The sequence below is a fragment of the Sinohyriopsis cumingii genome, chromosome 3 (genome assembly GCF_028554795.1).
Source record: "Sinohyriopsis cumingii isolate HCF-2022 chromosome 3, ASM2855479v2, whole genome shotgun sequence".
NCBI classification, from domain to species: Eukaryota; Metazoa; Mollusca; class Bivalvia; order Unionida; family Unionidae; genus Sinohyriopsis; species Sinohyriopsis cumingii.
In genome coordinates this window covers 55759445-55786369 of record NC_142963.1, presented here as the reverse complement: position 1 = coordinate 55786369, position 26925 = coordinate 55759445, and the positions used below count along the sequence as shown (strand labels likewise).

Here is a 26925-nt window from a genome sequence, read left to right as displayed (position 1 = left end):
CATCTGAAAACCAAATTATATAGCAATAAAGATATACTTCTATCATTCAACATGAAATCACATTTACATCTGAAGATCATATGTACAAGTATTAACGTATGAAATCGTTTCTGATTTACTCATTTTCCTTTATAACACTCTAAATTTGTTTTACCAATGTTTAAACTGCTATTTTGTGAGGTCTGCTCATTTTGCACTTCTTTTATTTGAATAATTATTTTCTCCAACATTAAAATTTGTCTCTTTTTAGTGGGTTCTGCCATTATTATTAAGGTACCAGGTGTTAACATTATTTGTGCTCAGCTGTAATATCGATGGCAAAGACTGTTTTGACATGGCTCTGGTAAAAATATGAAGAATCACAATTAATGAAATAAAAACAGTTATCTCATCCAGAAACAGAATCATTTCCTCAGAGACAAAAGTCAACAGCTTAATTTGAAGAAAACATACATGGATTAACTCTATCAACGAAGTGTGTAGCCCAGTCACATATACAATGGAGGGGGGGGGGATTGGAGTAGGAGGACCAACAAACATCAAAAGCCTTTAACAATATCAATGGAATCCTGCAAACAATTCTCACTTGCTGGTGTAATAGACAAAGGCCTTATTCACCCACAGGCAATACAGATTAACTCCAAAGCCAAAAAACATACTTGACCACTACCTTAATTTCAGCACTACAATGGCAAGTCATGATGTGTACGTTAGCCTGGTTTACAGACTGTACCATCTGTCACTATATACAAACGAGTAGCCAGAATCCTCTGTTTTGTTTGTTTTGTTATTATTTTGTTTGTTTTTTTACCAGAAAAATCTTTACTACTCAGGTAATCGTTGTTACAAATGATTACACAAAGGTCAGTAGTGTCTGTCTTTCTTCTGGTGATACAGTCATTCATAGAGCTAGATACTGGGTCCTACTTGTACATATAGGCAATAACTATAGTACGACCTGGAAGCAGGCTAAGTGTTGAAATAATCTACATGTACATTAGTTTTGTACAATACAAAATATTAAATAATATTTGCATACCTACAAAATTTCAAGTATTGGTAGCCAGCCTCTTTTTTTTTTTTAAGAACAATAAAAGTGCCCATTGTTACAGGGATTAAATAAAGGTCAGATATTGTGGTGGTCAGATAAGCACCATTTTCATTTGTGACGAACTAAACATAATGGTAAGTCTTTCAGTGAAAACTCCATTCTGATATGATCATTCATTCATGAGAAGTAATGGTAATAAGATTTTCATGCTGAAAGCAATTGTCAGCCATACTAGATGTGAAGAAGAAAAAATTCAGCTAAACCTCCAGTGTTAATATGACCATTCATTCTGGACAAGTAATAACAAGATTTTCTAGATGGCTTCTATTGCAGCCATATTTGACATCAGATCAGCACCCTTTATATGTAGGGCAAACTAGCCAACACAAGAAGTTTTCTGGTGAAACCCCTATGTCAATACAATTTTCAGTTGAGGCAATAACCAAATTTTCACGATGGCTGCTCTGGTGGCCATATTGGACATCTAAGTTGCACCATTTTCATTTAGGACCAACTAGACCATGGGATGAATGTGCATGTAAAGTTTAATCACCATTCTCTAAGAAGTTTTGGAGGAACGGCAATAACATACTTGTGCTAACAGACAAATGGATGATTGTAGACAAACCATTCCATAAGCTTGTCTGGTCTATGACCAGCAGAGCTATAAAAAAAATCTCATTACAAACAATTGAATGACAAATCTAAACATAAACCAGGAAACATCTGGAATTTTTTTGAAAGAACTAGGAGCTGGTAAAGGTTGTTCTTCTAAATGATATTTTAAAAACTGTTAAACTTAAGAAAGGATGGTGCATGCATCAATAACAATGAAGTTCAACATCTTTTTTGTAACTGTCATTGTTCCTGATATTTACAGAACCAACTACTACTTGTAATCATGTTGAACTTTCACACCATTGTAAAGAAAAACTCCCTAACATTACATTCCTATGTTTATCAGTGATATGCATATGTATAGTGAAACTGATACAGTACCTATGCTGAGGACACCACAATTTGATTTTAACTGCTAAAAGAAACTTAAACAATGCTTTTATTGAAGTCTCTAAATGATGTATACATAATGGAATGGCTGGTAGTTAATTTGAACAAAAGCAAAGTGATGCTGATAACTGCATATTCAAGACTAAGAGAATTAAAGACAGTAGATGCATTGATACTTTGACTTTAATGATATATATATATATATATATATATATATATATATATATATATATATATATATATATATATATATATATATATATATATTCAAGAAGTGGAAAATCAATACAAAACAAAATACATCAAGTTATTTTAATCTTCAACAGTCGACAAAAATTGCCTTAGTTGATTGCTTTGTTATTCTTTAAACTGAGAAGTCATCTGAGACAGCTGTTGCAGGCACATGTACAATTTTTGTTAGTTAAAATGAAAAGAATTTGACAACACTCACTCACCCACTAAAAAGTAACACAAAGTGACATGGTTTGTAATATTGCCACCAACATCCCAATGACCATGATAATTATTTAATTACCACAGCTTGTTTGGTATAATGTAGTCTGAGTTTCCTCTGACCCTTACCATCCCATTTTTGATATTTGGACATTTATGTTGGGGTGTAGGGTCTGAGTCAATTGCCTATCAAAAAATTGGAATGCACTGACACTATGCAGTGGGGCATAGGGTAGCTGCTATCTAACTAGCCAGACTTGTAAGCCCTTACATTGGTCTCTACCTACAATAAATCAATAGGAAGATGATTTTCTCAGACATTGCAGGTATAACAATCTTTATGGTGTTAACCTGTTGACAGACAAGAGGAAACTACAGCACTGATAAAATCTGACCTGAAACTCACCATCTGCATTGCTAGTCACATGACATAAATGGTTGTTAAACTAAATATGATTGGCACATTGTGCCCTGTAACAAGTTTTATGTCATAATTTGAATTTACATCAAAGAAATTATACAAATGCATGTTGAAAATATGAGCTACATAGAAAACGCAAAAAGGCTGATTCCTAGTGTGGTTCATCCTCAGATGAGGATTTCATTTGGTCAATACTGGCTGAATATAGTTATGCCGGCAATGAATATAGTTATGCTGGCAATGAATATAGTTATGCTGGCAATGAAGCTATGAGATATATCAGATTAATTGAGTTGACAAAAGTGTGATTTTGAGCCTGGAAATGGTATTAAATATGTTTCCAATGTACATGTTGGATGGACAAAACTAGATAGCATTCATTCAGCCTCACAGCAAATGTAGAAAACTAAGCCAATTTAAAATAAATACAATTTAACAGCAGAATGGAGAATGCAATTTTCATTTATTTTCTCAAACAATTTAGCCCTAATGGGTCATGTACTATGAAACTATATTTCACTGTCAAGGTTAAGATAGACTGAATAAATAAGAATAAAAAAATTAAAATATTTTGATCAAAATGCAGTGTATCCACTAGGGGTGCAAGACTGAGAGTCAAAAATCACCTTGGTGTCAAAACTGGGGGTGAGACTGAGTTAAAAACAAACTTTGGTATCTATACTGGCTTTCAAATTAAAAATTTGGGGGGTCTCTGAAACGCAAATGAGGGTAAAGGGAAACACTGAAAATGCCTCTGTCTGATGGCTAATGTGAGACCTGCACCTGATCAGATGATGTAGTCTTATATGGCCAAACGTGCTGAATACAAATCACTGACAATTAAGTCTGTTTGAAAGTATTTTTGCTGTCTTGTCATGGATTGGAATGTTATATAAATAGGTGCTAACTATATGTCTGTCTGTGATCTGCACACTGGAAATGCAAACAGTAAATCACATTAAAAAGCACCACATACCCCTGACAGACCTTCCAAAGATGAAAAGACCATCAAGTTAATATTTGTATCAATAATGTATTGCATCTTAGCTGTGTATTGTGAATCCTTTCGATACATCGCTGAGGCGTATCATACCACCCTTATTCTCCACATAGATTTTAATGATGTTATACCAAAAACTGTTACAAGATAAACTTTTCTAGCTAAGTTGATAATAATATAAATACTAGACAATGTACATGAACAATGTAGCCATAAATATGATTAAGAATATCTGGTTACTATCAACAAAAAAATGAATTCCTAATTTTTGACTGGAATTATATTATTCAGCAGAAGTTATATTTAACCTCATCTGGACTACTACATATGGGGTAATGCTTCTAAATCAGTTATCATATACTCATTTATAAATCAAAGCAAACCGCAAACAACAAAGATCCTGCACCTTACAATACAAATTCAAATCTACACTTGATGTCACCTATTACATTTACTTAGTTAGTGTTAAAGTATTAAAGTGAACTGTACAAAAACAGTTTGTCTTTTTCTGGTCAAACCATCTGCAACTGTCCATCCAAGGATGTTAGAAAAGCTTAATTAGTACCTTCCCTTTATCACTGATGTTTGCAATGGATGGAATTCAGATAATATCTAAAACAGATTATGACAGACTTTGTGTGTGTGATTAGGATTTTTAATGTAGCTGTCATATCGCTACAATGCCTGCAGTGTGGCAGTTTGTGATGTCTAGCACTGGGGCATCATGCCACAGACATGTAGCATGATGTCCCACCCAGACACATTATCCTGACACCAGGCCAACCAGTCCTAACACTAACCTCTTAATGCTGTGCACCAAGTGAGGCAGCTGTCAGTACCATTTCTGTAAATCTTTGGTATGACTCAGCCGGGAATCGAACCCACGACCTCATGAATCTGAGGCGGACACTATAAACACTAGGCCACCGGAGTGGTCGACAGACTTTGTTGTATATCTGTATAAGCATATTCGATAAAAAAATGTACGTTGCTTTTGTATACACTAATCCGTAACTTTTTTGTATGATACTTGACTCCCAGCTGCAATTCATATATTTAAGTGCTTAATGTTTTTGTTTTTTTTCATGGTATAAACAGTCAGTGATGGGGGTCCAATAGTCAAGCAGTGCAAGACATCAACACCGACAGTTACAATAACGGGGTGTAGCAGATCTCCCACCCACCCCACATCATAATTATCAGGGTCAGCGTCTTACACTGTAGAACTGTGAATCCAATTGTTATAATGTTATAATGTTAGTCTTTGAACCCTCCTCTTCCCAATCTCTATAGTTTCAAATTAATTTGTAATGATCCACAGCAAAAGTGCTGCAGCCCCAATGTTCTTGGTAGATTTTGAGTTTCCCTGCTTTTCTATTTCACCTCTAGTCAAAGAAAAAATTACATGTATATCCAGAAAAATAGCAAAGATGTGTTACTTGATTCTGTCAAGTCAATTTTTTCAATTTTCTAAATAAAATATAAACCCACCATTTTTATTTTGTTTTAAAGACATGCGGTGTGTATGCCTTCCAATTCAGTGCTTATATTAGTTTCTTTGCAAGTGACTCTATTTATAGAAGTTACTATAAAGTAGTTCTCCATACAGTTTATACAAAAATAAATGCAACTGGGTCTGATTAAACAGTTATGTTCTGACCATTGGAAATCTTCTCTACATTTATGAACTGATATAAGAATAATTATCTGCCTTTACAGATGTAAAAAAATACAGACTGCCACAAGAGAAATTTACAGTAATTTTTTCTAAATCTTGTCACCAATATAGAATATAAATATGTCTTTCTTCTTCTACTACTTTTTTCTTATTTTAATATTATCATTACTTATTAAAACTGACTCTCTTCATATGTGAATTGATCAGGACATGCCACATTTACGACGATTACATTAAAACCAAATTTAATGATAAAATTAAAGCATGAATTTCACATAACAAGATTTTTTTAAGAACAGCATTCACTATGTACAATGTTGCCAACATTAGATATTTATTTAACAACAGTTTCATTGAGTGATATTTCACAGTAAATAGTTATTTATTGAGAAAGTAATTTTGTTCAGGAAAATCCTTTAAAAATAATTTTCATTCAAATTTGTGAATTTCATGATTTCCAAAGACTGCCATATGCTATGATAAACAAGCAATATAATAAGCTTTCAATGACCAATAATTATTTTGTGTGTGTGTGTGACTTGGATTTTTAACTTAGCTTTAACAATTTTTCAGTATGATGTCTGCAGTGTGGCAGTTTATAGTGATGTCTTGCACTGGGGCATCATGCTGCAGACATGTAGCATGATGTCCCACCCAGTCACATTATCCTGACACCAGGCCAACCAGTCCTAACACTAACCTCTTAATGCTGAGTGCCAAGCGAGGCAGCTGTCAGTACCATTTTTGTAAGTCTCTGGTATGACTCGGCCGGGGATCGAACCCACAACCTCCTGCATCCGAGGCCACCAGAGTGGTTATTATTTTTTGTGAATGTTAAGCAAACTCAAGCCTGTTTTGGGCCTGAATTACAAGAAATGGAATTCATGCTCTACTGTTACATGTTTAGGTTCTAATAAACAGTAACAAAGAAAAAGTTAAAACAAGCTTTGTAAAATTTAACAAATAATGTATTTATCTGGAAAAACATGTAAAAATGAAAGAAAAAAAGAACTTAGGTTTTAAGAATCAAATCCAAAAATAATCCAAGAATTATTAAATTATAAGTCCTAATAATAAAAAATTCTAATGAAATTTGAGTTCCAATACAGTAGTACCTCGTGCATTCGCGTTTCTGGATTCGCGAAATTTTTATTGGTACCCTCTACGTACATGTTTTCTTTATTTTATTGAATTATACCTTCGTTATATGACTTCTGTGACATATGAAGTTTACCTAGTTTACCTTCCTGACAATGACAAAGAAAACGTCAGTCATTAAGTTTACAGTCCCATTCGTTACTTGGTTTTACCTTACTGTGAGTGCAAAAGAAAACGGCAGCCAATGAATTAGTGTAGGGGTAATATTAGTATACATGTACCGTACTGTAAATGCGCTAGTGTGGCAAATACCCATTAGGCGATACTGTACTCTATTTTTACGTCAACCATTTATTTCTCTTTTTAAGGGTAATGTATTAAGCTAACTTTTAAATGAAATTAAAGTGCTTTGGGAGCATGATTTGGGTCATATTTAGGGTTTAAACCCTAGAAATAAGCATTTATTAGCATTTTTAGTGACTCGTACCAAACATCAGCTATTCCTCCTGATCCGCGACTGGTTCTGGAACCTAACCTCACGAATGTTAGTGGTATTACTGTACCTATTTTCACTGACATTTTGTATACAATATTGTTTAATGATGAAATTCAAATGCTCGTTTGTTATTGTGGCAGCAATGAAACATCACCAAAGGTTAAGGAAGCATATATAAATTACAATGACTACCTTTTAACAGAATCTAACTGTCAAAGAAAAATCCACACATAACGATACATAAACCCGCAAAACAACAGTATACAGAAAAATGACTTAAACTGGACCAAAATCCCTGAAATCTGAATGGTGGTCACAATGACCTAATTTTATTGGAAGGGCAGTGCACCCATTACAATACATACACAAAAAAGTTGCAAGACCCTGCTGCCAAAATATGCATGAAAAACTGACCCAAATATAAAATTGTACGAGTCTGTAACAGATGATGGAAAGACAAAGAGAATGATCAAAGGTATTATTAACTACACCTTCCATATTTACAGCTGGGCATAGGATATATACAAGGGCCGATGTGAGGATGAAAATTCTCCTTGTTTATTACAATGTTGTGTCCTACAAAATATGGTACCTCATCACCTTCTGTATGCTGCTGTGTACATTACAGCATAGGAAACTTCTTACCTCTAGCTGATAATTTCTTTGTGTTGATAATCTTGGCTGCAAATTCTAAACCTGTTGACTTCTGCACACATCTTCTAACAATTGAGAATGCTCCTCTGAAGTGAAAAAGAAATAGAAATCTCAATGCAAATTTCTACAAGAAAACATGAAACAAGACAGGAAGCCAACCCAGAAGTTATCTGAGACTGAAAGTGCAGTATTTAATAATACAAGCTGTAAAACCCATATCTGCTGATGTATTTGTCCTCACATTTACCTGGAAATGGGTACACCTGATCAATAATCATAAAATACAATAAATAATAATTGATTATAATGATGCACTAGTATTGTGAATATATATTAAATGAATTTAATCCATTTCTTGACATAAAGTTATCACACATTACAGAAAACAAAATTAAAAATGATACTTTGTGGTTTTGGAAGCCATACAAATTGTGCCTCCATATGAACAGTCATAATTCTGATTACTTCATGGTCAGTTTTTTACCATTGATTCTATTTTGTGTTTTTCGGTAACCAGGGTAATTAAACTTCACAAATATTTAAATATATAACTTGACAATAAAAACAAGTAATGTCAACTATGCCATATGTAACTACTTGCATGAACCAATCAAATGAACGACCTGAATAGATACATGTAGAGCATATGCTCAAATGTTATGAAGTCAAGAAACATCAACTTGCTTAACTCATTAACCCCTGGTAGCCCGTTTACGCAGAAGGTAGTAGCCTACTGCTGAGCTCTGTAGTATCAAGGTCATGTAAGATACACTAAAGTGGGTGGTGTTATAGAAAGGTAGACAGATGTAACTCTACAATGATACCAAATAATCTGGACGTTCTAGTTGCACTACAAAATACAGAGGGAAAACCTCATTTTTTTTACCCCACTTTTACCCATCCAAAATTTGCCTGCGGCTGGAATCCAATTTGTGACCGGATTTTAGACTTTTTGACCTCAGATCTAAGGCAGACTGGTCTCAACTGCACAGACAGGTGAACCTTTGCAAAAAGTAGGATAAGATGGAAATTTGGAATTATGAGTTGTCTCGATACAAAACTGATGGGTCCATTAAGCCCCGCCCAAAAACGAACTCCAACTTTTACCCTTCTGCTCATGCGCAAGCGAAATAACCAATGAAAAATGCTGTTTCTAACACAACTAGGCATTAGGTTAATGCGAAATCTCTTGAGGTTGATGTCTTAGAATGTATTCAGAAATAGCCTCCAAAAGATGTTTCCTACTTGCATATCAGGCAAAAATGACAAAATCCTCCCATGGGTAATAAGTTAATGGAACACGTAGCAGTCGCAAATACCATCTGCCTCCTGGTCCAATGCATATAATTTTCTAAATGGGTCAGCAACAAAAACCGAAGCAGCATGTACTGGAAGAACAGTAAATGCTCTCGAGAACCAATAACGTTTTTAAATTGCCAATCCTTCTGGCCTAAGACAATACCTAGGAATGGAGAATCATTGTGAAAACAAAGGAGAAACTTACCGTTTACTTAAAAATTATAGCTCCTTTTTCTCTTCTATAAAAATTTGGAAGCCACGTACAGTGAACACAATACACTATAATGAATACATTTCTGAGAATGGCCAAATACTGTATATAAATGCCTGTCTTTAGAAACCTTGCTATCAACATTCATCAGTAAATTATGAAGCAGGTAAACACAGCAGGGGGCTCCATTTGTAGAGTGCTCTTATTCCACTGGTCCTGGCATCAATACCAGACCAAGCTAGCCTGGGTTGGTGGCCTAAATATGTCCTTGAGAAAGGCACTCATCTCCCCAATCTCCTGCCCCAGTTAAAACGAACAACAAAAGTCCTTCTAAGTGACTTATGCGATACTTGCCATAAAGAATTTCTGTCAATTAAAAGTAAGACCATAGTTTTTCTTCCTAGCTCCCAAAATGTTGAAACCATCTTTATTTATGGCAATAATAAAATACTCCAATTAAACACCGTGGCAGCCATACTGGATGTACAATCAGCATAATTTTCACTTTAGGACAAACTGGACATCACTGAAAATCTTGTGCTGAAAATCTCTGTCAATATGACCATCCATTTAACACATTAACCCCTAGCGACAACTTTACGGGGCAGGAGGTAGTAGCCTACTGCCAAGCTTTCTAGCGTCATGGTCATGCATGATACACTAACGTGGGTGGTATTATAGAAAGGTAGACAGATGTAGCTCTACAATGATACCAAATAATCTGGAATATCTAACTGCACTACAAAATACAGATAGAAAAACCCCATTTTTTGGACCCGACTTTTTTTAACCCCAAAATTTGCCCATGGCCAGAATCCCATTTTGTGTCTGGATTTTATACTTTTTGGTCTCAGATCTAAGGCAAACCGGTATGAAATGCAAACAGACAGATGAGCCATTGCAAAAAGTAGGATAATATGAGCATTTGGAATAAAGAGTGGTCTCCATACAAAAATAATGGCTCTGTTTAGCACCAAAAAATAGAAAAAAGAAGTCCAACTTTTACCCTTGTGCTCAAGCGCGAGTCAAATAGCCAATGAAAATCGACATTTCTAACACCACTAGGCATTATGCCATTCAAAAATGACCGGGGATTTGGTGTTTTCGAGTCTATTCAGAAATAGCTTTCAAAATGTGTTTCCTACTCGATTTTCAGGCAAAAATGACAAAAAGCTCCAAGGGTTAATGTGTTAAGAGAAGTTGTGATAAACAGATTTTCAGATTATCAAAATTGTCACTATGACAGCCATATTGAAGGTCAATCAGCACCCTTTTGTTAATGACTTTCCACTGAGGGGCAGTATTAATAACAAGATAGCAAATGTGGTAGCCATACTGGATATCAACAGCAACATTTTCATTGAGGTTCACATCACAAGAAGTCATTTATTGAAAACCCCATGTTGATCTAATCATTAATCAAACAAATTTTTCAAGATGCACTGGTAATACTGAAAACCAGGTCAGTATCCATCCTATCTACACCTTGGCGGATCAAACAGCATTATTGGTGCTTTGTTGTAATAACGACATCTATTGGATTTCTGGAATGCCTCCCTTAGTATGTAATACCAGCTAACCCAAACAGTGGTGACCTAAAAAGGTTACTTTGTATGTTTAACATCAAAAGTATATGTACCAGAGGGAAGCCATTACAGGTGTAATTGAGTGAAAGGTATTTGTGCAAACACGGACCGCATTGGAAAATTGCTTATTTATCAACCTATTCAAGATGTGAGCTCCCCTTGTCTCAATAAAAAATTTGAACTTAATATTTACTGGATGCGGTGGCTTGCCATCGCATACAATGAAACTCACAGACCCAAAGCAAAGAAATATACCAAGGTACAGATAGGGTTATCAGAATCTTGGCTAGTAAAAATGGGTCAGTACCATTTTCAATGTGACACATCTTAAGTAATCCTGTAAAAACACCATGGTGACTTAACTTTTCATTTAGAATGAGTAGCAACAACAAGATTTTCATGATGGCTGCTTTGTTGGCTACATCTGATGTTAGATAAGAACCATATTTATAACAAAATAGGCATCATATGAAGTCTTCTGGTGAAAACCCCATGTTAATATAACTTTCGATTCAAGAAGAGTAGCAACATCACAGTTTTCAAGACAGCAGCCATATAGAATGCCAGATTGGCACCCTTTTCATTGATGGCCACAGTAGCTGCCAAAATAGATGTGTAATTAGCATCATTTCATTTATGACTGACCAGACCATGGGATGAATATGAGTGTCAAGTTTCACAGCAATAAATCAAGTAGTCCAGGAGGACAAAAGATCATTTCTTATGTACTTTCAGTCTCTGACCAGCAGAGCTAAAAACAAACACACAAGCTAAAATACTCATGAAAGATACTGGATATGCTGGCTCTTTCATAATGTTCAGCATTTTTCCTTTGATAGCTTTGAATAAGAAATTTTTTGTCTGATTAACACTACATGTACTCTGGACAGTTTATTTCCTGGTTATACACTGTTAAGTCCAGTAAAATATTATCAGATTTGAACATTTTCTGTAAGATTCCTTTATCCACGATTTTCATACGCACTGATACTAAATACTGCAATGTACAATGACCAAAAAAACAATGATACAGTAAACCCTGGGTACAAAAAATCTCACTACTGTATTAGAACATTTACATTCCCCATTAATCAGGATCCCCCATATTTTCACCATATCATCAATATTTTTTTTACTTCTATTGCTCTGTCATAATTTTTTTTATTATGTTTTTTTTTTATTAAATGACTTTTTTTTGTGGCACAATACAACGTCACAGTGCTGGTGTGCCATAAAATCAACATGTAAAACCAAGATAACATTTACTGAAGACCACAATGGAGTAAAGCACTATCAACATTATACAGACTGAACATGAATCTATGGCATCAATCAAAAAGAATGACTGTTCTGCACATGTGCAATAATCGGCCATGTCCTATCGACAATTCTCCACTCTGTCACTTCTTGTATTCACATGATTTAGCAGTATGAAAAAGTAAGATCTATACAATATTGACAGGTAAGTTATTGCTGTTATTAAAATACAAAAGTGCAAGAGGTGCTTCATTCATTTATGGTATAAAAACTGTGCCCTTGTAATCACACAATGCACGCAGGATACACAATCCATTATGGCAAAGGGAGACATGAAATCGAAACAAAGTTTGTTCCTTAGAAGCAGAGTGAATTGTGAACAACAGCATCTTGAGGAAGCCTGATCATAAATGTCAATCTTTCTGTGAGTCATATTGGTGAAATAGAGATGTTTTTATTTTGACTTGATGATGATAAATAATAAATGTTGAATCAGCAACTGACTTCTATTTGATTTTAGCAGGGTCAGTGAAAAATCTCTTAACAGTTATCCTTGGGTTAGTGTTTTTAAAAAAATCTCTGACCTTGCACTTGGGAATATACAGTGTGTACATTTATATTCAAACAAGCTGATGAGAGGAAATGTACTTCAGGCAACACTGCAGAGACAGGATGTGAAAATGACATGAAAACATCCTACACAAATCTACATTTCAAGTGATATACAGACAAAAAGAAAGGCTCTCTTAATAATTTACAAGTTAACTGGAGGTGACCACTATGTCAGAAAGATTAATTTTATGGCACAACGTGTAGCTAGGTAAAAAAACAAAACTACACAGAATCCTAAAAACATTGTTTAAAAATACCTCTGGATTCAAGTCTTGAGCTACACTAATGTGGGTATGTGAGAAAACTTTCCTGTAGTTTCTTGTGTTTCTTCCTGGGTTCCTCCTCTGCCAGTTGTACTGGCTGCCTGCCATGTATAGCCTATATTGGCATTAGATCCCACAACAACAACAACATACCTTTCCTTCCAAATTTCATGTTGGAGAAAACAATACAGAACTCTAGATAACCATCAAATGGCAAAATATTTGTGTATTTACAAAGGCAAATAGACTTAAAAATAAATAAGTCTTTAATGCATTCAAATTACACAAAACAATTTCAAGCATTTAATCAAAGCATTGTTCCTGCAGGAAACTTAATGCTGCACGATGACACATTCCATCAATTGAACTGTACGGGTAAAAAATATTGTAGCTGCCCTCACAGCACATTTGGTCAGTGTGACATGTAATAATTAATCTGGACATATGGGCAATAGACTGCTGCCTGCAAAGGATGGGATACGCTCTGGTTTGGGTACCTGATATAAATTTTTTAGAACCCACTATGATAACAGTAAGAAACAGAGAAGAAATGTTAACGTAAAATTAACTCGAGGAGACAGTCAAGGCAGAGACTAATTGTACCATTTGGAAATTACCATAATGTCATAAAATGTTTTTTCAGCAATTAGTGAAAGTTAATCCTGATTGGCTAATCTAAATAAGAGGATGTGCTTCCCAGATGAAATTCATGGTGGTAAGTGATCTCCCATGTGAAATTAGTCAACCCAAATGTTTCTGTGGAAGGGGAAGATGACTCCAATATCAGTAAAAAGTATTGTATGGGTTAAGCTATCCATGGACAAATGCCTGGAACGTCAAAGATGAAAAAGAGTTATTCAGCTTCACAGGAAAGGTAGCAAATCTTGGGAAAGCACAAGGTATGGTCTCAATTTGCTATATTATGTTCACTGATTTAAGTTTAATTATTTCTTGAATTTATTTGTTTCAAATTCATACATCAATTTTCCTTGATTTCAGAGGTTAATGGTTTGCATGCATTTGTCTTGAATGATAAGTCTCATGTATTATATGAATTGGTTCGAACTGATATGAATTACTTCATCATAGAAGTCATACATCCTAAGAATTTCATGCATTACTTGACACGAATCATGTAAATATGTGACTTTATCTGTTTTAAATAATATGTATCATGTACGCTATGAATTGATTTGACTATAGCTGGAAATGTTATGTCAAAGGATTGCTAGTTAGCAATTAAGGTAGTTAGGATAAGCAGCGAAGTCCATTTGATCATTCATGTAATTAAGCTGTAAATTGCTTTCAAGCAAGAACTCAGCTCATAACAACTGAGACAGACCAGTTAATGATTTATAGCCCACAGTACTATTTAGCAAGAATCTACTTATGTCATGGTTCTAGTTGGATGTGCCTAGCTGCTAGAAAAAGACATTAACTTGATGTTAATAGGATTGTGTATCAGCATCAGGATGCAAACTGACCATATCAAGAGTGGGAATATTATTCAACGCCAGAATTTTTTTTTTTAAAACTAGCTTTGTGTGTACCTTGCAGTAGAATAAAACAGACCACCAAGGTACAGTTCATGACCAGAAGACAATGGAGAGATAGATTGATCAGGAAAGGAATACTGCAACTCTGACCTGTCACAAACACTGACCTTTAGAGAACTGGAAGCAACCAGGTTATGCTGGTATGATGAGCAATAGGTTCAAGTGTTCGCTTCATTTTATGATGAAATTTGTTTTATCAGTTCAACAGAACAGATAATTGTAATTTTTTATAAATTTTGTAGTTCCATGTCTAAGAAAAAGTGTATCATTCAAATGTCATGTTCAATTTCAATTTGTCTATGTAATTATTTGTTATATTTTATATGGGGGGGGGGGCTCATGTTGTGCTATTTATATGTTCTCTGCATGTTTTAAAAAACAGCACTTGATCACTGTTAAACACTCATTCAAACAAGTAGATCCATGTGGTCTAACACACCAAATTATTCTAAGTCACCAAGCCACCTGATGAATCCAAACAGGCATGATTAAATAAAGACTGATTCAAAATATGCATGAATTGGATAAATCTTTATTGAATAATGTAGATTTTTGGGGGATTCTTTTCAACATAGCTTGAACACATTTTCAGCCATATTGCTACAATGTCTGCAGTACAAGTTTATATTGAGGTCTAGTGCTGGGGCATAATGCCGCAGATATTCAGCACCATGTCAAACCCAGTCACATTATCGTGACACCAGGCCAACCAATCCTAACACTAACATCTTAATGCTGAGTGCCAAGTGAGGCAATTGCTTGTACCAATTTTAACAGTCTTTGGTATGACATGGCCAGGGTTTGAACCTATGACCTTCCACATTCAAGGCAGATGCTCTAACTACTAGGCAGTGTTGAAACTATCTATATTCTTCAGCAATAACTGTGGCAGCCATATTTAGAGCTGTGAACAGCATTGATGAAAAAATAGAAAAAATTTATGTCAGAGGCTAAAGGGGACCACATAGGCCCCATTGTTAAATCCAAGGCAACACCCTGGTAGGGGGACCAGACCCAGTAAGTTCCTGTAATTTACTGATTTACTTGCCATAAAACTGACACATAATTAAGTACCTCAGCATTTGCTATCCTCTCACACACTGGAACAATATATAGGAATGTGATGCTGCTGCAGTCAGAAATACTGGTACTAGTAACTTCTCTAAATAATTCAGATGTTCATCACTAACTGTTTAAAAAAAAACTCACTACTGTAGTGTGAGAATTTCTGTTATAAAAGTGACACACGTTTCGTTGATCTTCATGAGCAACTAATGACTGCTATAATTTATTTGCTTTCTACACAAATTGCTTTAACACATGTCTTAACACCCATCTTCAATTCTATATAACATTCAAACCATTTAAATGTATTCTTCATGCCTTAGTCAATTTCCTTCATTATAAATTCTGCATTTTTCACTGAAAATTCATCCAAATTCCACAAAATCTGGAGTGGTTGGCATCTCTGCAATATGTAAATAGCATGCAAAAGAACATATGGGCATGAGACCAAACAAAAAACTCAATCTACCATATGCCAGTATCATATATACTTGATTTGCGACAAAATGCAAACAACAAAAATCATGATCTGCCATAGCATAATGTGCCAGCAGACCAGGGTCTCTGTTGTTTGTCCTACTGATTACTCCTAATAAAGTACATAGTCCCAGATCTGCATGCATATTATGTAACAGCAGATCTATGTGCAGTTTACAGTTGGGCTCATCTTATAAGCAAGTACCAACAGTAAAACTTCAAATTCGATGTTGTTGACCTTTTTGGTACGTGTGTGATGCTAAAAGACATGTAAACAAACATATTTTATAGATTCTAAGATGAACAGATCAAACACAAACTACTACCCACACTGCCAAAACGGTTGATTTTACTTTATGAGCTGATCAAGAAAATGTACATAACCTGATAAAATTACTTTGGACTGCCTGATCCCTCAACGAGCTGGAAAAATTCATTTTTACAATGGTTCTCTTTTTGAATACACTTTATAATTAAACATCCTTAAAGTGTGTGTGTGTGTTTAGAATTTTTAACAAAGCTTTAACAATTTTTCAGTCATATCGCTACGATATCTGCAGTGTGGCAGTTTATAGTGATGTCTAGCACTGGGGCATCATGCCACAGACATGTAGCATGATATCCCACCCAGTCACATTATCCTGACACCAGGCCGACCAGTCCTAACACTAACCTCTTAATGCTGAGCACCTAGCGAGTCAGCTGTTAGTACCATTTTTGTAAGTCTTTGGTATGACTCGGCCGGGGATAGAACCTACGACCTCCCGTTTCCGAGGTGGACGCTCTAACCACTAGACCACCGGAGCAGTTATCCTTAAAGTACTGATGACAACAATTTCCTACAAGAAAGGGAATACCAGAGTCTTTATTTGAGCATAATGACAGACAATTAACTCTTTTCAGTTCACATAAATCTCTGAATACAGTAAAGATCTGTAACAGCTTCCATAATCGGTTGTCATCCTCTTCATGAGAGCATCAAGGCATTTAACACATGCCAGTCAAATGCAGTCTGAGCATAATATGACAAAGTGACATGCTATGTGATACCCTGTCAGACTATACATCTGAAGATCCATCCATCCACAAGTCTATAATTCCATCTGTTTCTAAGCTGGTGAATGAAAAGTCACATGTGACTTTTTTTCAAACAATTTAGCACCAAAGGATCTTTTTCTGCAAGCAATGTAAAGTTTCTGACCCAATCGCCTTGGGTTTGTGGGATGATCAAAGGTCTAATATGCACAAATTTCAGTTAAAGTGACTAAATTTTAAACATGCAGTCCTAGCAAATGGATAGATAATATATGCAAATTTTCGGTAATGACCTCTTAGACATGGGATGAGGGGTATAATAAAGGATTTGCTCTAGCACAAAATGCAAATATAGTATGTACATCATTGTTTATGGAACTCCATGATCATGCAGTGTTCCTTAATACTTGTATGCACATTCCATCACTGAGAGGATGTAGTGGCCATCATGAATTATCTTCATGGCTAGTAGTAGACAGTTTTATTGCCCCAATTAGAAATTCACAGCAACATAATTATGTAATAGTGGACATCCACTACATCATGTGGACATTGCCTGGCAGCACAATTAAGCTGTACATAATGCTGTTAAATATTCAAAGACTCATCCACTAAAACACATTCATATACAGTGTACCTGTATTGTGAGTAAAGATGTCAAAATTTTAGATAAAGTCAACTGACGACCAGTCGATCATAATAATTGGTTACCTGATGAAACAGAAATTATATTAAATGTGAACCTGAACTGCTTTGTTAGAAGAACATACATTCCAACCACCAACCTACCAAAGAGGTATAGAATAATTATTACTAATATGAGTGGCAAAAAATACGATCTCTATATTATGTGCCATAATTATTGAAAACTGTAAGGAAAACTTATATTTTTGCTACTTAAATTAATATTCTTGTCACAAATTGACTAAATCCATGTGGATTAGCACGAGAATACACACAAAACAAAATGACAAATTATTTATACACAAAATTCACTTTAACTATCATAGTCTACATGATATGTTTAACTTCAGTTCAAAGGTTTCAAGTCCAGTCCACAAATTCTGAATCCTGTATATCACTGTAGAATTCCTCTTTGTTCAAAATTTGTAAAGCACTGTTGACTTGTCCTTTTCCTGATGCATCATGTTCTTCAGTTTAATAAAATCCCTTCAAAGCATTTAATATCTTCACTTAAAAGTAACATCAATTATTAAAAGGTGCTATTTGTTATAATAATAGACTTATTTCAACTAAATATACATTAATAATTCTTATTCTTGGCGTAAGCATGATATGTGAATGGGTATTGTTGTTATGCACATTGCAAAACCATTCAAAACCATCTTTTAAATCTCGGTACATACATAATTCTCTTTCCATCTTCCCACTCCTCCTGAGTAACATCCTTATGGGTTACAACGTTGTTTGAGTCTTTTCAACATAAAATTGTTTTATCTGAGTCTTTATTACATAAAATTGTTCAGCAAGTCTCCCCACACACTTCTTCCAATTTCATCGAGTAGAATAGCTTTCTTCTAAAATAATATGTCTCCGTTTACGTGATGACATGTTCATGTTTGGTAATGATTCATTTGGATGTTGCTAACTTATGCGATTTAGTTAAATAGACGAGACTTATGTTGAGTGGATCAAATTCCTTCTTCGTTGTTGTAGGGCTTAACACTATTTCTCAGCACACGATAGGCTATACATGGCGGCCAGTATTAATGGTGGAGGAAGAACCCAGGAAATACCCGGAAAGAACCACAGACCCACGAGAAGCTACTGGCAAGCTTTCTCACATACCTACATTGGCTGAATCCGAGACTCGAACCCACGCAGACAGAGGTGAGATGGAAGTGATCCATAACGGAGAGCGCTTTAGACCACTCGGCCACCTCCTTATTCGTAAAGGAAGCAATAAATGTGTTGTCACATTTTTTCTCTCGGTCTTTGTCTGGTACCATGTTTTGTTCAAGGTTAATTTATGTGTGTGTGTGTTAATGCACAAAATCTATTTTTAGCCTATGCTGACCCTGTTATGATCTTAACAATTACATCTGGTTATAACCATCAAAGAGAAGAACTCGACAGATGTGTGAAGCCCATAACATTGATGAACCCATTTTCAGCTTTTATAAACAATGATATAATAGTGATCTTAGTGTTAGATGTACTTTAGTCAACACTTCTTCAGTAACTGAAATCTGACATTGGGAAACATGTATCAACAGCAGAGACAATCTGATTACTTATTTTACATCACAATATAAATTAATTATTAGTTCAGGACAGATTTGAAATAAAGACTGGCTACTTGTGAGGGGAACATTTTACATTTTTGTACTAAAATGCTGGCCGCATTAGAAGGTTATCCATTCTTGAGGGGTACTTTCAAAGACAATATCATAGGTGCCGAGAAATTCTGGCCATAAGAAGCGGGTGGCCACTGGTCACGAATAGACTATTTGTCATTATAGATCGCCGCAGAGAGTAGTAAAACATAACATGCCAGCATACAAGTATAAGAAATGAAATGTACATTTTCATGAGTATCAATTGCTTTATGTTGCTGAACGGTGACTCATTTAAACTGCCTGCCTCTTATGACTGCATGGTAATGAATAATCTGAAAATAAACAAGTTAACTTGTCTAATTAGCAGCAAACAATGAACACCCAAGGTGGCACATATCATTATTAAGCAGATTCCTCAAAGATCTGCCATTGAGTTAATAAATTAAATGGGAATGAATGTGAATCCCAAAACTGCTTATGATACATTGGATTGGCTAAGAAATTTATTCTCTCCCTCTCTCCTTAGTTCGCTAACTCCATGAAAAAATATGGATAATAATGATGAGTTAACTCATCCTACGATACATCTGCAATGGCCAGTTGCTACGGTACTATCAGCTATTTGTAACTCGTGTGGATTCTCGGACTGGGCTTGGGATCTGATTATGCTGTGTTGACCTGTATGCATCCATCCACTATGAAATTAATTATATGCAACAATGAGATTTTGAGTCCTCGTGTTTTTGCAAGTATATAATCTTGAAGAGTCATCTAAATACAAGTAGATTTGTACAAACTGTAATTCTGGTCACATACAAAAACCATTCACCCACCCCTTTCATTACAGAAATGGATCATATAACTCTGTAAGTCTTCTCTGATGCTTTTTGTGCTCATATCTACTTTTCTGTTTTAGGTATGTTACTGAACTATTTACTCATGATTTTTAAACACATAATTTCTGTATAGGATGTACAGATGTCAAAATTTAAAAATGTGTTTGAAACTTTCTTCACGAACATACACTATATTCATGACAATCGCTTAAAAGTTGCCATACATTGATTGTGCATGTGTTAAATATTGAAGTGGAAAAACCCAAATCCAACTTCCTGAAAATGGTCTATAGCTAATTTTATTACCTGGGTAATTATGAATTGGCAAGTACCAGAGTAACTGGGTACACATTGTAATCTTTAATTGCATGAGATGAATGATAAACTTCTAAACAAAGGATCCGGAGACTATTTAGGTGCTTTATAAAATATAGTATAATGATAAGTACTTTTAATGTGAGATATTCTTCAGTAAATAGATGTCATGCGCAAGTATTAGCCAGATTCAGTATGTGATTAACTCATTAACCCTTTGCACCATGTTCATGTGTCAGGAGGTAGTACCCTACTTCCAAGATCTGCAGTATCAAGGTCATTTAAGATACACCAAATGGGTGTATTACAAAAAACTAGATATAGCTCAACCAGGATTCCAAATAATCTGGACTTTCTACTCACATTACAAAATACAAAGGGAAAAACATGTTTTGAGACCTGATTTATTTACACCAAATTTTCTAAAAAGACATTTTGGTCTCAGATCTGAAGCTGATCAGTCTGAACTGCACACAGACATATGAACCTTTCCAGAAAAAAGTGGCAAGGACACATAAATTTTGGGTTTTATAAGCAACAAAAAATATATATAAATTTGCAAAGACAAACCAAACAGCCAAAGAAAAATTACGTTTCTAACACAAAACTAGGCATTGGGCTAAATAGAAATCTCTCTGACACATATTTATTTTGATGTATTCAGAAGCAGCCCCAAAAATGTTTCCTACTCACATTTCAGGCAAAAATGACAAAATCTCTAGGGTCTAATGTTTGAAATGCTGTGATTTATTTTCCCATTTACCCATCACATTTATGTTTGCTTAAAAAAAATATTCCCACACAATGAAATGTACACAGCACTGTCTAAAATACAACCTGTCTGGGCTTACTGTCAATCTGTATGATGAATGTATCAAATTGAGCTTTTTTCCTTTTTCAAAAATGCAAATCTGACTCATTGACAAGTCACCTGTTCATCTGGATCTCACTTGCAAAATATACCCTTACAATAGGAATGTCAAAGATAAACTGGCTTTATGTAGCACACAAAAAAAGATTGAAATTGACACCTGCCACTGGGGGAGAGTGGGGTTACAGTGTCAGGCTCTCCCAACTGTTTCATTTGTGTGTTGACTGGTGGAGAATGATTACAACAAAATCAGGAAAGGTTGCATAAAATCCAAGGCAGCTGCAACAAAATCTGTGAAGGAACTTCCACTAGAAATTCCACCAGATTGGGTGAGCAATCTGTAATCCACAATGTGTAAACTGTTCAACTGAAATTGCTTTTTCATTTCACCAGATAAAACAAAATGGTACTTTCCTTGCCAAATAAATCCAACTCCTACATTCTCTATGCTGACACTATTAATCTCATGGATGAATAGGACCATTTGTTTGCACTGAAATAAATGTCATAACATACCCCCCACCCAACCATTAAATTGTGAATACCTGTGGCCAAACAGGATCAACATTCCACCCACATATAATGCACCATGGTTCAAATTGCCTAATACACCTCCTTGATAACTCACACACAATGGGGTCCACAAACATAGACCGCACTATAAGCGAGGTGCGAGTTACAGAGAGACTTCCAAAACTTGTGGGAAAAAAATCAGGGGGTGGTGCGTTAGGGAACTGGGCTGTTTGTTGACTGAACCCTCATTTTACTCGACTAGCTGTTGCTACACCTCCAAACAAAATTCCTTTTTTTCCAAAACACGCAACATTTATTTTGTGAGACAATCGTCTACGTTGAAACTCAATCTTTTTATTGCTCAATTAGTACAACATTGATGTCGTGATTTCATTGGAATTAATAAACTTCTTATCGTCCTTGAGGATATCTTTAAATGCCAGTTAAAGAATTCTCTTAAACTCGCTTGCCCACAATGGTCCGTATCTGAAAACAAGCTCTTTATTTTATGAAGTACTCATTTCGCTTGGCTGCCTTGTTATCTTTCATCACAGTTATGAAAGAAGTGGTTAATTTAAGGTAGTTTATGCTACATACACAATAACATTTATAAGTGTTTGATTGATCAAATGAAGTGAGTTCGCCTGACATACAACCAGGGTCACTAGATTTTAAGTTTGTATGATTTTTGTGCCTTTTAACTTTTCTTTTATTTCACCTCCTTTATTTGATTCAAAAGCCATAATAAATGTGATAATACAAAAGTGGTCAGCTTTTAATTTATTGCAACAATACAACAAACACTTCCGGAATTCAGTTATCAAAACGCAGTCAGTAGTTAATTAGGTTCTAAGAGAAACGCTCGTGGACATGACTGTTATGGTAAATTGATGCATTTTACATTACAAGAGGACAAATTGCATTTATGATCATTAGTCTTAAAAGGAACTAAAAGATAGAACTAGAACACAAATTTAAATTGATAAAAAAATTATTTAATTTGCATTTATTTATTAAAGTACTGCCTTCACTCACCATAAGTGACATTTTCATTGATCGAAATTTCCTTAAATATTGTTAGTTGCAGTGTACTACGAATGTCATTTGGCAAGAAAGTGTAAAAAATTGTATGACCTATTTTTAAATTTGATATTTCATATAGTGTTGATTAAAATATCCAGGTCCCATCTACCATTTTCAATGATAAAACGAAAAATACATCAAAGTTTCTGTTATCTATTTTGATAGTGACTTTCTTCAAGTTCAACAAATAGGGATCAATTTTTGGGGTATTTTCTGGTTTAAAAATGGGATCCACGCCTGACCCTGCGTTGTAAGTGGGTTCGTGAATTATCAAGGGAGTGGTGTACTGAGACTGAACTTGCAGATCTAGATTTAATTGTCTGGGGTTGTCATTCATTAAGATAATGCACCTCTGTTTGCTGTTTCTTTCAAGGTAACTACGTATTCAAAAGCTCAGTGAAAGACTACATCTTTTCTGTTACAACCAACACTTTTAAAATAGGTGGGCTTTCTGAATACTTAGATCTGCATATATTTGTACTGCGGCCTCTGTTGTTTCCTTAATGATATTTTAAGGATTGATGCCTTGAGCACTCTAATACAAAACTTTATCATGATATTCTTACCATGCATGTTCAAAGTATGGAACCTAAAACTGACATTAAAGTCATAAACTTAATAATTAACCATTAGAAGGACTGAACCAACTGCCACACAGAATCAGTTGCTACATTTCTTCCTGATTTTGCTACATATTAAATAAATAGCAGAGAAAAGAAGTTGCTAATATTAACATTTTAGATCCTCACTTCTATCAAACAAGACTGAGAGGAATCAATATAAGTAAGCACCATGTGGAGACCAGTCCTGATGAAGCCCCATTACAAGCTTAAATAAGGACTTTTCAAAACTGAATGCAGCATCATCTCTAAACATAATTAAATTATTAGAACATTTTGGTAGATGCTTTCTGAGGCAGTAAATTCTCCTTGACACTACAATTGCATGTAATAACAAAAACATTAAAACCCAATCTCAAAAACTGTGCAAGTGACATTGCCTAACATCAAAAAGTGCAGCTGATTAAATGTTTTAATAACTTGGTAATCAACTAAATTGTCTCACTGCCCAATTTCACAAAAAGTAATCACTGAAATTATAGTGGCTTAGTTTTTGTATTGTACAGTGTACCATTTGGTATCATCCATCCATTATGGTGATTATAATAAGAGTCATAATGGTCATGCAGCATTATTCCAGTAATGAGTGTCAATTATTAGAATTTGATTACACATACATTTAAATGGAAATTATTCAATTTAGTAAAATTCTTAGTCATCCATGTTCCATTGAATGGTCATTATTTAATTATTTATAAACATACTACCCTGTTATTTGTGGCTATAAACTGAGCATCCTCTTTCCTTTACTCAGTTTAGTACCTTGCTATAATTATAGAAATCCAAAACAATAATTTTCATCTGCAACTTTTATATGACGTTTAAAGTGCAGATCAGTCAAAAATCAAAACTGAATAGGCTTTGGTTAAACAGTTTATGTATTAAATTTTAGAACAATAAATAATACATGATTTAAACAAATACGCCTACACGATCACCTTGACATACACTATACCCATGTTCAGGATAGGTGCCATCCGAACTTAATGGTAAACATTTCCATTATAATTCTCAGATTAAACCAATCTGTACACCTTTAAACCTTTACTCCCCTGCTGGCATGCATCATCTGGTTGAATACTGTAGTCATGTACATTTCAGCAATACATCAGTCCAATGTGTTATTTGCCTGATCGATACTTACGATCACCAGAATCCTGATGCAATGGCGATGGCTGCGGTTCGTCTGCATCCATAAAATCGTTATCCATGTTATATACAATAATTACAACAACAAAAGTAATAGACTAGATAAATCTGATGAAAATCTCAACCATATTTTCCATTTCAACCTGTCCACATATAAGTAGTATATTCCTTTCATACCGCTTCCTCCGATAAAGGAGGCAACCTGGGTCGATGGTAAGGTACCTCACCGTAAAACGATTATCCAGACAACATTCTCTCAGATTTATGCCAGTACTGTTTATCATTGGATAGAAGTAACTTATGCATCCTTCTCATGCTTAACTGAAGATACTTACTTTCCTAATTCCTCCTTTAACTCGTATATATCGTTAAACTTCACAGCTGAATTTGGTGCAGCCATGTTGAATCATAAATGGCTTTCTCGCTTGGTCTCGTTTGATCTCGCACGCAGTGTGAGAATTAAGCGCACATGCTAATATTTGTAAACAAACACTGTCTGGTTTCGGTGTAATTTGTCGCCAAGCTATACAGAGTTATGTGTACTGGTTTTCGTGGACATTTTCACTTTCTAAAAACAACAAATGCTTGGATAAAGAATTTACTGGGATGCAAAGTTATCCCTTATAGTTCGAGTGATATTTTTACTTGCCTAACAAACCATGAAATTATTACTGCCGAAGACAATTTCAAATTGAAAATGTATTACACACCTTTCCTTGGTTTAAATTTAAAAAATGCAATAATAAACTCTCGAACGCATGAGGTGCAGTTTTACTATTCGTTTTTTTAAATATTTTTTTTAATATCTGCTTCATTTTATCTCAATTGCAAATATAGAGGTAAAGGTTTTCTGTTCTTATTTTGTTTTGTTTTTGTTGGGTGGGGTGTCTAACGCTATTTTTCAGCATGTGATAGACTATACATGACAGCTAGTATATTTGAAGGAAGAAGAACCCGAGAAAACTAAGTGAAGAACCATCGACCCACTGGAAACTACTGGCAAGCTTTCTTACATAACCGCGTATCCCGAACTTAGACTCGAACTCCTGATGACAGAGGTGAGATCTGTGAGTGATTTATAATTGCGTGCGCCTTAATACACTTGGCCAAGCCAAGAGTGTCTAGAATCCTGGAAACACACAATATTTTTAAATCCCAAATTTAAAACCTGGTAACCTTCACATGAAAGCATTTCTTGACCCCTAGAATCTTTGTAAAAACAAAATTACTATCTGGGTCCCTCAACCACAGTGATATTTCAGAGCTTGAAAACTTATATTTAACATACACGCCCACAAAAAATTGCACCTTGAAGATAGTGCAATAAATATTTTTAACTTTATTTTGAAGCCATATAATGAGAAGGTCAAATGTTTTCAGAGAAGAAATGTGAATATTTTCATGAACATAAAAGCAACAATCTAACACTTTGTACATTTTAAATCAGTGCAATCTTTTGCCCATAATAAAACATTCACACACATAAATTCCTACTTCCGCTGTTTACTCCTCACAAAGGCACAGCAGTTTGGTTTTCTGAAAGTACATCGGGACTTAATGATTGGATTTATCAGATTTACGCATGAGACAAACAAGACGAAAACCGAGTTTATATTGTATTTCTCTATAGAACACGACATATTAATATAGATGTGAAATGGATAATTTATACGTTTATTTTAGATTTTACGTACTGTACATATTCGTTTCTATAAGACGATTCCAACTGCAAACTGCACAGACACAGATTTGCCATTGCACGATGCGCCGGTAGATCTGGGTCTGTGAAGTTTGTTATGTGTAATCAGTAGAACAAACAACACAGACAGTGATCTACAGGCGCACCATACTACGACAGATCAAAATCTTTGTTTTTTGCTGATTGGCTCGTCTTATAAGCGAGTATATAAAGTAGAAAATTAAAACAGAAATTTAATAAAAGTACAAAAGGATCCCTGACAGAATTAAATATTTAACATTGCAGACAGATATGACAGTCGCTTATGTGACACTAATAT

The 26925-nt window shown here is 34.9% G+C and overlaps 1 protein-coding gene across 7 annotated transcripts in view; it reads right to left on the bottom strand.

The window, feature by feature from the left end:
• LOC149802889 (calcium/calmodulin-dependent protein kinase type II subunit delta-like) overlaps window positions 1–25335 on the bottom strand; it is a 298291-nt gene extending 272956 nt beyond the window's left edge. For all 7 annotated transcript variants that reach the window (XM_089952362.1, XM_089952367.1, XM_089952361.1 and 4 more), the window contains exons 1-2: window positions 25243–25335; window positions 7851–7945 (exon numbers count right to left, since the gene is read on the bottom strand). In XM_089952362.1, coding sequence (XP_089808488.1) covers window positions 7851–7945; window positions 25243–25307 — 160 coding nt within the window. In that variant the 5' untranslated portion in view covers window positions 25308–25335. The remainder of the gene's footprint in view (window positions 1–7850; window positions 7946–25242) is intronic.
• Window positions 25336–26925: the final 1590 nt, after the last annotated feature.